The following is a 13,274-nucleotide window of genomic DNA, read 5'->3' as shown; positions in this document are numbered from 1 at the left end:
AGCAGTGTTGAATGATATTCTGCAGGCGTAAATGTATTCTCTTCCAGATATAAATTTTTGTACATCAAGTTTTAAAAGTTATTTATGTGTTGATTTATGTCAGAAAGAGGCCAGGAGCACTGCTATGTAGGATACACTGAGAATCAATGTGCTATTGTGGTAGGGTTATATGGCAGGGAATTCTCATTTACCAGGAAAATGGCATTTTGATGGATTAGCACTGTATGATTTTCTTGATAATTTTTGTTGAAGCAGAGCTCTGATTTTAACATGTAAGTGCTTTTTCCTTTTAGAAGTCAGAAAAGGCACTAGAAAGGTGTGGTACTTTGAATTTTAGATTAAATATCATGTTTTTTTAGCATTTTGGAGAGTCCTGTTAGGACACTTAAGGACCATGATTAATCCAGCAACACTCTATTCAAGAATCTTCAGTTTCAAAACATACTGGGTATGAGGCAAACAAGTTTATGCCAATGTGAGGGATGTTTGGGAAAACTAAATAAAATTTTAGTTCTAGTTATAACTAGACTTATTTGCAGAAATATAAAAGTAAAAATTATAATAGTAAGTAATTTTTAAATTCATTGGATTATACTTTTTAAAGAAGTGAAGTCATAGTGCACAGTACAAGGAGTCAGGTTATTTTTAATGGTTAACCCATTGCTAATTTTAATACATAAAAATGTCTCAGCACAGAGTTAAACTAGGTAATGTTCATTGAGTTCCTTTATTTTTCCTACTCTTGTTTTATTCTCAACTTTATAGAAACCAAAACAGACTATCCTTAACATTTTTTCATTGTCCCGATTTTTTCCCTTCTCACATTCATTAAAAGAATTTTTTAAATGTATAGCTCCATAATAAGTGTAAGAGGAAGGCTATGAGTGTAAAAAGACTGTATCCACAAAATATATCTTTCCTAAGATGTTTTCCCAAAAGAATGGTCATCATTCATCTGAATAATCATTCTCACATGTGATAGCTCTTCTGTTATTAATTTGACCTGATTATAACTCTGTCTTCATGTCTCCATATTGTTTACTATAGTTCAAGAAAATTTTCTAAAATTTCATTATTATCATTAAGAATTTGGACAATTAGAAAAATAAAAAGTGAGGCTTCTGTTTTGACAAGGCAAGCATTCTGATCATACTTTGAGTATAAGTCATGTCTTATCAACTTTGGTTGTCTAATTTTCCTCTATGTGTTGCTTGTAGTAAGTTGGGTATTTTTTTCTACCTGTCCTTTTGAAAAACTTCAACAACAAAACTAAGCTGGAAAAAAACTGAGAAGAAGGAAGCCTGGATATTGAGAGTATATGTATTAAAATACTTAGAAAATTTAGAGAAAATATTTAGGAAATCAGTGTAAATTGAAGATGCATCATTGCCTATAAGGAAAGATAAGAATGTAGTAAATAATCAAAGAAAGTGAAAGTGTTAGTCACTCAGTCATGTCCAACTCTTTGTGACCCCATGGACAGGGAGCTGGCCAGGCTCCTCTGTCCATGGAATTCTCCAAGCTAGAATACTGGAGTGGGTAGCTATTCACTTCTCCAGGGGATCTTCCTGACCCAGGAATCAAACCTGGATCTCCTGCATTGTAGGCAGATTATTTACCATCTGAGCCACCAGGGACTCAAAAATCCATATTACCAGATGGCTGGACTCATAGAGTAATGGTTGGTAATACTGGAAATATTTAAAATAATATATCTATAAAGACACTTTATTCATAACTTTGAATTCAGAGAGGAAAAAGTCTTCAGATGTTTTTGAGAAATGTAACATCTATTTTCACTTTATGCTAATTGTGGTTTATTCAGCTTCCACCAGATGGTTTTGTATACACGGTAGCTAGTTCATGCCAACTGTCTTCCAGTATATTCTCTGAATTGTAGCTAGGTTTTGGAGATTTCTTGATGAAAATGAAAGAGGAGAGTGAAAAAGTTGGCTTAAAGCTCAACATTCAGAAAACTAAGATCATGGCATCTGGTCCCATCACTTCATGGGAAATAGATGGGGAAACAGTGGAAACAGTGGCTGACTTTATTTTTCTGGGCTCTAAAATCACTGCAGATGGTGACTGCAGCCATGAAATTAAAGGACACTTACTCCTTGGAAGGAAAGTTACTACCAACCTAGATAGCATATTCAAAAGCAGATATATTACTTTTCGAACAAAGGTCTGTCTAGTCAAGGCTATGGTTTTTCCTATGGTCATGTATGGATATGAGAGTTGGACTGTGAAGAAAGCTGAGCACCGAAGAATGGATGCTTTTGAACTGTGGTGTTGGAGAAGACTCCTGAGAGTCCCGTGGACTTCAAGGAGATCCAGCCAGTCCATCGTAAAAGAGACCAGTCCTGGATGTTCATTGGAAGGACTGATACTGAGGCTGAAACTCCAATACTTTGGCCACCTCATGCAAAGAGTTGACTCACTGGAAAGACCCTGATGCTGGGAGGGGTTGGGGGCAGGAGGAGACGGGGACAAGAGAGGATAAGATGGCTGGATGGCATCACCGACTCGATGGACATGAGTTTGGGTGAGCTCTGGAAGTTGGTGATGGACAGGGAGGCCTGGTGTGCAGCGATTCTTGGGGTCGTAAAGAGTCGGACACAACTGAGTGACTGAACTGAACTGAACTAAAGTGATCGCTAATCTTACTAATATTATGGCTTTCAAATGTCGCTGTGATATCTCCAAGGTGGTCTGGGTAAACAATAGGATATTTTATAGGAGTACTGCTGAAAAGGAAAAACATGTTCTTGAGCAATTTAGATTTAAGAAGTGAATAAATTATTGTACGCATTAGGAGTTAGTTATCTCTGGGGAACTGAAGAAATGGTTGTAATAAAGATTCTGCATTTGTTGTCTAAATTAACTTAATGCTTTTTTTGTCATGGATCTTTGCCCTCCACTGAAGAGAAAAATGATAAAATACCTGATTTTTCTGGTTTTCGAGTTCAGTTGAATTATTTTAAAACTTTGTGTTTGTTTTCTTTTTAAAAACACGATTATGGTATGTTTAGTATATTCTCTTGTTTAAACATTAATTTCAGAAAATATTTAATGATTGAGGAAAACATATATTCTTTTCAAATAAGCCACTGTTAGTACATGGGCATTCACAAGAACTTTCTTTTCATATTGTTCTTCCTTAATTAATAACAATATATACTTTTAAGCAAATGTAAAATTATACTGTTTGATTTAGTGTCTAAATAGTAATGAATCTTTATAAGACTTTATATTAAACATAGCTGTGATTATACTTTCCCTTATATAGAGTACAGAAATAAAAACAGGGAACACAAGACTTCCAAATAAAAGGTGCAGTGTCTAGAAATATTTCTCTTAAGCCTTTTGTTTGTCTACATATGACTCAGTATTTTGTTCATACATAGGATATACTGGAAGCAAAATCAATAGTTCTCAACTTCTTTTGAGTTGGAATTTGTCAAATTGTGTTCTTGCAAAATTCTAGGGAAAAAAATAATTATTGTTATCTAATATATTTTAGGGCTTCGCAGGCGGCTCAGTAGTAAAGAATATACCTGCTGAACAGGAGACCAGGGTTTGATCCCTGGGTCAGGAAGATCCCAAGGAGAAGGAAATGGCAACCTACTCCAGTATTCTTGCCTGGGAAATCCCATGGACAGAGGAGCCTGGCAGGCTACAGTCCATGGGGTCGCAAAGAGTCATATGCAACGTAGCAACTAATCAACAGAAACATATTCAAATGTTTTCATTTCAGAAGGACCTTCAATACATGTGACTTCACTTTCTATTCTAGTTCTGTTTGTGTTTATTTATTCTCTTGCATTAATAGGAAATAGAGATATTTTTTATCCATTCAGGTCTGATTTTAAATTCCTATCTATATAGTAGACAGCAGTCATCTTTAAAAAATATATATTGTTCAAAAGTATTCTTAACAAAGAATTGGTTTTCTTTTTCTTCAAATAATTAAGTAAAACTTCTGTATATTTAATGTGTCTCCCTTAAAAGAAATTGCTGCTGTTGTGGTTGTTACCCTTGTGCTAAATACCCAGTTAACTTGTATCTTATGGACTTCATAAAATTAAAAGAATTTTTTAAAAATTAAAATTAAAAAAAAATTAAAAGAATTTTTAAATAAAAATATACTCTTCACTCTATAGGTAGGATGTGACTTGTTAGTGATACTAAATAGGCACATTCATTCCAGAAGAATTTTAGGAAAGCAACATGGAGGTCTAAATTTGGCTGAAAATGTACACAGTGAAGTACGATCATACTTTGGAGATATTACAGATTTGGTTCCAGAACACCATAGTAAAGGAATACGGCACTAAATGAGTTACACAATTTTTTCAGTTTCCCACTGCATATAAGTTATGTTTATACTATAGTCTCTTAAGTGTATAATTCAATCATGTCTGTAACAATTTTACATACCTTAATTAAAAATGCTTTATTGCTAAAAATGCTAACCATAACCTAAACCTTTAGTGAGTTATAGTAATACCATCAAAGACCACAGATCACTGTAACAAATACGATAATAATGAGTGTAAAATTTGTGAGAATTACCAAAATGTGATACAGAGATAGGAAGTGAACAATTGTTGTTGGAAAAAAATAACACCTATAAACTTGCTCCCTGCAGATTTGACACAGATTATACTATACTGATTTCAGACCATGCTACAAAGCTACAGTCATCAAAGCAGTATGGTACTAGCACAAAAACAGACATATAGATTAATGGGTTAATCTAGACCCATTAATTATATATGGCCAAACATATATGACCCAAACAGACATATAAATTAATGGAACAAGATAGAAAACCCAGAAATAAACCCAGGCATTTCTGGTCAATTAATCTATGACAAAGAAAGCAAGAATATACAATGGAGAAAAGACTGTCTCTTCAAATAGTGGTGCTGGAAAACTAGGCAGCTACATGTAAGATAATGAAATTTAGAACATTCTTTTACACCCTATCTAAAAATAAACTCAAAATGGATTAAAGGCATAAATGTAAGACTGGATACTATAAAACTCCTAGAGAAAAACATAGGCAGTACAGTCTTTGACATAAATTGCAGGAGTATTTTTGGGAGGATCCATGCCCTAAAGTAATAAAAACAAAAGTAAACAAATGGGACCTAATTAAGCTTAAAGCTTTTGTGCAGCAGATTTAGTCTATAGAGATGGCATATGGAATGGGAGAAAATATTTATGAACAATGCTACTGATAAGGGATTAATTTCAAAATATACAAACAGCGTATATAACTTAATACCAAAAAAAAAAAAAAAACCAACCAAACAAAAATGGACAGAGGCCTAAACAGACATTTTTCCAAAGAAGGCGCACTGGTAGACAACAAGCGCATGAAAAGATGCTCAACATTTCTAATTATTAGAAAAATACAAATCAAAACAAAAATGAGGTGTCACTTCACACCAGTGAGAATGGCCATCATTAAAATATCTACAAATAATAGATGTTGGAGAGGGTGTGGATAAAAAGGAACCCTTCTTCACTGTTGGGTTTCCCTGGTGGCTCAGACAGTAAAGAATCTGCCTGGGTTTGATTCCTGGATTGGGAAGATTTCCTGGAGAAGGGAATGGCAACCCACTGCAGTATTCTTGCCTAGAGAATTCCATGGACAGAGGAGACTGATTGGCTATATAGTCCATGGGACTGCAAAGCATTGGAAATGACTGAGCAACTAACAATTTCCTTTCATACACAGTTGGTGAGAATGTGAATCGGTGTAGCCACTATGAAAAACAGTATGTAGGTACCTTTACAAAACTAAAAATAGTATTACCATATGATCCTGCAGTCCCACTCTATGCCTATATCTAGAGAACACCATAATTCAAAAAGATACATACATGCCAATTTTCAGGAGCACTGTTTTACAATAGCCAAGATACAGAAGCAACCTAAATTTCCATTGACAGATTAATGGATAAGGAAGATGAGGTGCATATATACAATCGAATATTGTTGTTCAGTCTCCCAGTAGTGTCCAACTCTTTGCAATTCCATGGACTGTGGCAGGCCAGGCCTCCCTGTCCCCCACCATCTCCAAAAGCCTGCCCAGGTTCATGTCCATTGCATCAGTGATGCCATCCAACCATCCCATCCTCTGACACCTCTTCTTCTGCGTTCAATCTTTCCCAGCATGGGGACCTTTCCAGTGAGTCAGCTGTTCGTATCAGGTGACCAAAGTACTGGAACTTCAGCTTCATCATCAGTCCTTCCAATGAATATTCAGGGTTGATTTCCCTTAAGATTGACTAGTTTGATCTTGCTGTCCAAGGGGCTTTGAAGTCTTCTCCAGTACCACAGTTTGAAGGCAATAGAATATTACTCTGCCATAAAAAAGTAAAATCATACTATTTGCAGCAACATGGATGAACCTAAAGATTACCTTATTAAGTGAAATAAGACAAATATTATATGATATCATTTATATGTGTAATCTAAAAATAAAACACAAATGAACTTATTTATGAAATAGAAATAGACTCACAGACATAGAAAACAAATGTATGGTTACCAAAGAGGACAGAGGGGGAGGGATGAGAGATAAATTAGGAGTTTAAGATTAACATATACACACTACTAAATATTAAACAGATAACCAACAATGACCAACTATATAGCACAGGGAACTATACTCAGTATCTTATAATAACCTATAATGGGAAAGAATCTGAAAAAGAAGATATATATATATATATATGTATAACTGAATCACTTTGCTATATACCTGAAATTAGCACAACATTGTAAATTAACCATATTTTAATTTTTAAAAGTTTAGAAAGATTAGATGCCAGATATGCTCCATTTTTAATAAGGTCTGTATCTAACAGGGAGGAGCAACACAATGTCACGTCAGTTCCCACTGACATTTTACTATAGATTAATGGCTCAGATCAGCCACCTGCCAGATGATGAACTTTTGGGGAAGGGGTGGAGAAAACGTGGAGAGCATCTGTACAGGCCAAAGTTCAAGCATCAGAGTCCAGGGCTCTGGGAAGTCAAGGAAATAGCCTGAAGACAAGGGCCACTAATGATGTGTTACATGGGGAGGGCTTGACACCAAGAGTGAACTTCCTCTGTTTCATATTTTGAATCCAGCTGTTAAAATCATGGGACTTGCCCAGACCTAGAGTAAAATGAGTGTTCAGAGTATGTTTATGTATCCGGAAACATCATATCTAGAGATTAGGGAAGAATATTGTAAAAAAAAAAAAAAAAAAAAGCTATGGTTGCTATTTGCTCTTACACTAGCCTAAGTAGTGGTTCTCCTCCCTTCATTGTACACATAGTTGACTGAGAAATATTTTAATGAATATTTTATCTTGAATGACACATTTAACCTGATCAAATATGGAGAACTAAGAGGAACAGCCTAATACAAAAATTGAGAGAAAGGTTGGATGAGGGAAAATTTTAAATGAAATGACTATAGTAATCATACTGAGTCCATGTTAAGTAATTTTCCATGTTAAAATTATATATGAAATACATGTTTATATCTGTTATATGTATAAACACACTGAAAACTATGAAAGCAAATCAGTGTTTTCTTACTTAACTATTTTCTAATAAAACTGTCTAGTTCAGTCATGAATATTTTGAGAAGGACTTATTCATTGTGTTTATTTTCTATGATCCTGTGCCCATTTGGACTTCATTATATATTAAAAAAATCCACTTTCTGCTTAAAACATTGATTGTGGAAAGGTCTTAGCAATCTAATAGTTACTGGCAAAAAATATAGGTGGTTACTAAAAGAGAAAATGAATTCATTATTGATGTACACATTCATTTTCCAGAATGTGTAGTTTAATTTTCTGGAGGTCATTAAGTAAACAAAAACATCACACCAGTTATGATATTTAACATTTCATGATTAATATTCTGACATTTAATATTTACTCCATGGTAAAACATATAAATTATGAGTTCCCATTGCTCACCAACAAACTGTTTGCTAATTCTCCAAGTTTGCCATGAAAATAAAACATTATAATCTAGTAAAAGCACCTAAGACAGTGTCTAGCCTAAGCAAGAGTCTCATTGCACATTAATCTTGAATGTGAATCTAATCCCTTTTCTTCATTAGCTTCTCTTCTCCATCTCTTTGGAGGGGTAACACATAGGGCCCTGAAAAAAAAAATAGGAAACCAAAAACAGAAAACAAAACCACAAACTGTGCAACATTGCATTTTTTGGTAAGAAGCTCAATTGTGCCCAACTCTTTGTGACCCCTTAGAGTGTAGCCTGCCAAGCTCCTCTGTCCATGGAATTCTCCAGGCAAGAATACTGGAGTGGGTTGGCATTCCCTTCTGCAGGAGATCTTCCTAACCTAGGAATCGAACCCAGGTCTCTCTTATTACAAGCAGATTCTTTACCATCTGAGCCACCAGGAAGGCCCTAAAAGCACTTTGGTTAATTGGAAAAGACAAGATCCCTGTGTTTCAGTTAGGAACAGCTCCTGAAGAAAGTAGGACTGGAATTATAGTTTCAAAAGTAGAAAGATACAGTTGAGAAGTAGTGAATTAACAGCAAAGGCATGTACTAAATTATAATCTTTTTCGTTCTCTTGTTAGACCAGAAGTTCTTAATATTTCAGAGACCCAAGATGAAAGTACAGATCATCTAGTGGGTAGGGAGTAGGGACAAGAAGAATTATGACAGACTCACAAAATTGTACATGCAGTTTTACAGATTTCACTGAAATCATACTCCCTAGACTTCAACCAATGAAATAATCCATGTGACCGTAGGCACTAGATTCAAAACCAGTAAAAACTTTTACTGCCAGATAGATTTCAGATCCCAGTGCCTTGCATAGCACAAGTCGCTCAATTAATATTATGGACCTAAATTAAACTATTTCCACTGATATCATAGATTTATCATCTCTGTTCCATTTTAAAACTATCTTCTCAGCTATCCCTCTGTCAGCACTAACCCATATTCATATATAAGTGTAATTCACTGTGCAGTCTACTACCTTTCACAAATACGTCCTTTTCTTGATATTACTTTGCTTGGTACCACCATGAGAAATCCCATGAGGTCATTTTACTTGAATCACAGTCAAAAGAAACAAAACTAAAACCAGCCTTTAAATAAACTGCATTTGATTTCTGAGGCAACTCCAGAATGTTAACGTTATTCTTAACGCCTGCCTCAATACAACTTTTTATTTTATTCTTGCTACATTTTTTTATACTGTCAATGTTATAGACTGGAAGTAATACATGGATTTGAATAAAACTATCACATTAGTTAATATGAAGGATAATGGTTCTGTAGAAAAAGAAAGTTTATATGAAACTGAATGACCTATAATCTAATTATCCATCTAATCTAAATATCCAGGTTTAAGAAGGTCTTGTTGTTATCTTCATATCCAGGCTTTAATAGAAAAATCACAGTAGTTCAAGGTATTTCCTGTGACTGCATGACTGGCCTCAGCCAACGCCTTGGCTTCATTTTAGTCTGTTACCCCAAAACGTTCCCCATGCCTTCATCTTTTTACTTAAACATGTTTCTTTGTATGCATTTTACTGGATCTTTCAGTAATAGTGATCTTTCAGGGAAGAGGCACATGGTCCTATTTTAATCTTTTGAAGAAGTTTGCACCATAAAAGAAAATATTGAGAAACTTTCACAGCCATCCACATGTCCCCAGCTGTTTGAGCACTTTTCATCATCACTCTAATAACACCTAAAATGGGGATTGTGAAAGTAATCATATAGCTTAATTTAATGCATAGATAAAGGGAAAGGTTGACTTTGGAAATCTCCTAGGTGTACAACTATGACTAGTGCCTAGATGTTACCTCAAGAAGAGTCAAAGAGGTGTGTGTGTGGGTCATTATGACCTTTAGATGACACACAGAAATTCTGCAACCTGTGAATTCTTACTGAGGATGGCTGAATTATTCTTGTTAGGATTATAAGAACTCAACAATTTTATTTGGCTAAATTTTGATGATTTATTGGGAATGTATGGTGTCACTTGAAAGCAAAAGGAATAAACTTGGTGAACTCTTATGGCTGCTTATCATGATTCAGTAATTTCTTTTAAATTTTAAAGAGAATTCTGCAGTTACAGTTTTATATCTGGTAAGATCAAGAGACTAAGAAGTTAAGTCAGCAGTCTTTAAAATTTAATTCATGTTGGGTGAAGTTCATGATATGCTAGGTCACATTGCCTCGGAGAGGAATGATTCCTTAATAACATTTTTATTTCTCCTTTTCCAAAGGCTTCTTAAACTATATAAATAATGAGGTTGTTTAGTACAATACAAACAACATGCAGTATGTTGCATGTTGCAAATGCCAGAAGACAGTTCTGTTTCATTCACTAATTTTATAGCCTCATCCCTAGAAATGACCGAGATCTATGAGGGTATTTTTTTTTAAGCTGCAGAAACAAAACTTTTTAATCCTACTCTTCATATAATGTGTTTTAAGCTGGATTGGCTAAATTCTATTACTGAACAACTGCTAGGTTAAATTTGAATAATTTAATTGCTTAAAATATATTTATTCACTTTCCCCTAGAAAAGTATTTCTAACTCAGTTGAACTGAAGTGTTGAATCCATTTTAATTGTTCTTCCTCTTCTGTGTTTTATTTCTTCAGATTTTTTTTTCCATCTGCATTGCTTTCTGGGGAGTAAGGAGTGTGAAGCAACTTGTCTCAGACCCTTGGAGATAACTTACGTTTGTACACAATTCTCTTGTTTTAATAATCTGTCCACAATTGTAGTATGTTACTACTCTCTATGGAAATATAATTATCTTATATAATGATTGTATGGACAGTTTTTTCTAATGAAAGGTAGATAACATCTATATACTCTTGCTTCCTTTTCACATTTATCATTCTCTATTAAAATTAAAGTCAGCTGCAGTTACTATATTGCTAGGGTGGAGAGAAAATGATGTCAAATATAATGATATTATGTACACTGGTAACATCTAAGCCAATAAGTATGAGAAGAAATAATAAAATTTCAAAATAGCTGAAAGAATGAAGATTTTATTTTCATTGGTTTGACAATTTTTCACTTGCTGTCTGCTAAAATTGTGCTTGGAAACATATTTGTTGTCATAAAAATATATTACATGAGTTGTCTGCCTAAGGCTAGGTTTACCTTTGAAAGCCATATAACGTAAGGAGTAACGTTACACAAAATGACATCACCAAAATGAAAATGAACAGGATTTGTCAGAATTCATTTATTCAACAGATTATTTGTGATGCATATGTCTAATATGTTTGGTCAATTTATTATTTCAAATTGAGGGGTGTGGAGTATTTCTGCATTAAATTGTCTCACAGTCATGTTAATAATAGTCTCTAAATAAAATTACCCCAGGTATTCTGTGTACATTTTTCATGGAAATTGTAAAAATCTGCCATGTGTTTCTTTAGGAGGGAACTGACAAACAGGAAATGGTTCAGACTTTCCTTCTTCTAGTATTTCTTAGATTTTTTTGTTGTTGTTGTTTAATCTTTTTTATATTGAAGGATAAATTTCTTTACAAAATTGTATTGGTTCTGCTGTACAGCAATGCAAATCAGCTGTAAGTGTGTGTGTACCACCTCCCTCTTGAAACTCCCTCCCGCATTCCTCATCCCACCCCTTTAGGTCCTTACGGGTTGCCGGGCTGGGCCCCCTGTGTTATCCAGCAGCCTCCCACCAGCTATCTGTTTTACACGTAACAGTGTATATATGTTGATGCTACTCTATTTGTCCCACCCTCTCCTTCTCCTGCTGTGTCCACAAGTCCGTTCTCTACGTCTGAGTCTCTATTCCTGCCCTGCAAACATGTTCATCAGTACTGTTTTTCTGATTCCATATATATGCATTAATATATGATGTTCATTTTTCTCTTTATGACTCATTTCACTCTGTATAACAGACTCTAGGTTCATCCAACTCAGCTCAACTGACTCACATTCATTCCTTTGTATGGCTGAGTAATATTCCCTTGTATAAATGTACCACAACTTCTTTATTCATTCATCTGTCAATGAACATCTACTTTGCTTCCATGTCCTGACTATTGTGACTGGTGCTTCTATGAATATTGGGGTACATGTGTCTTTTTGAATTATGGTTTTTTCAGGATTCATGCACAGTATAATTACATATATATATGACTGCATATGGTAATTATATTCCTCATTTTTAAAGGAATTTCATAGCACTCTCCACAGTGGCTGTAACACTTTAAATTCCCACCTACAGTGTAAGAGAGTTCCCTTTTCTCCACATCCTCTCCAGCATTTATTTTTATAGATTTTTTGATGATGATCATTTTGACTGATGTGAGGTGATACCTCATTCTAGTTTTGGCTTGCCTTTCTCTGATAATAAGCAGTGTTGAGAATCTTTTCTTGTGTTTGTCGGCCATCTGTATGTCTTCTCTGGGCTTCCCTGGTGGCTCACTGGTGAAGAATCTGCCTGCCAACAGGAGATACTGTTCAATCCCTTGGTCATGAAGATACCCTGAAGAAGAAAATGGCAACCCACTCCAGTATTCTTGCCTGGGAAATTCCATGTGCAGAGTAGCCTGGCAGCTATAGTCCATGAGGTCAGAGAAGAATTGGACATGACTTAGAGACCAAATAACAACAATGTCTTCTTTGGGGAAATGTCTATTCAAGTCTTCTGCCTATTTATTTCTTAGATTTAAAGTCACAGTTTAAGTTACCAAAGCTATAAGCACTAAAACAGTTAATACTATCCTTCTCTGAGCTTTGCCTCTGTTCATTTCTGATTTAAAGAGACTGATCAGTTGGCTGGCTTATTTTTAATATATGGTTTTTAAGTTTTGAATAGAGAAAAGTTGTGGAAGTAGTAAAAAGAGTCAAACTGCAGGTGTCTATGCATAGTCATGAAGCACATTTTTTTTTTTAAACTGGACAAACAGAAGAAGGTTAAATTTTGCATGATGGAAAACTTAACAAATTATATCTCAAGCGTCAGAAGTAGAGACTTGGCTTTGCTTCATTCATCGTTTTTTTTTTTTTTTTTTTACTTCTTAATTTAACACAGAATTAGAGCAAATACTTGAACCCATAACAAATATTAGGCCCTATCCTTGTCCCTTACCAACAGTTCTTATTGGAGTTTGTGTATTTAGAATCCAATTAAAGCAAGGAGTCATCTGCTGGCTTGAAACTGCTAATTTCATAGCTCAAAAACTCTGAATACCCATATTCTAC

General features: G+C 34.8%; 1 protein-coding gene across 2 annotated transcripts in view; it reads left to right on the top strand.

Moving 5' to 3' along the window:
* AGMO (alkylglycerol monooxygenase) overlaps positions 1-11,070 on the top strand; it is a 406,391-nt gene extending 395,321 nt beyond the window's left edge. The window contains exon 13 of one of the 2 annotated variants that reach the window (XM_069587585.1): positions 10,680-11,070. In XM_069587585.1, coding sequence (XP_069443686.1) covers positions 10,680-10,754 — 75 coding nt within the window. In that variant the 3' untranslated portion in view covers positions 10,755-11,070. Of the gene's footprint in view, positions 1-3,523; positions 4,122-10,679 lie in introns of those variants that run through there. The other variant, XM_069587586.1, reaches the window with a different exon arrangement.
* The last annotated feature ends 2,204 nt before the right edge of the window (positions 11,071-13,274 follow it).

This window comes from Ovis canadensis, chromosome 4, assembly GCF_042477335.2.
Source record: "Ovis canadensis isolate MfBH-ARS-UI-01 breed Bighorn chromosome 4, ARS-UI_OviCan_v2, whole genome shotgun sequence".
Lineage (NCBI taxonomy): Eukaryota > Metazoa > Chordata > Mammalia > Artiodactyla > Bovidae > Ovis > Ovis canadensis.
Note: the sequence above shows the minus strand (reverse complement) of the source record. Positions and strands in the feature narration are given on the sequence as shown.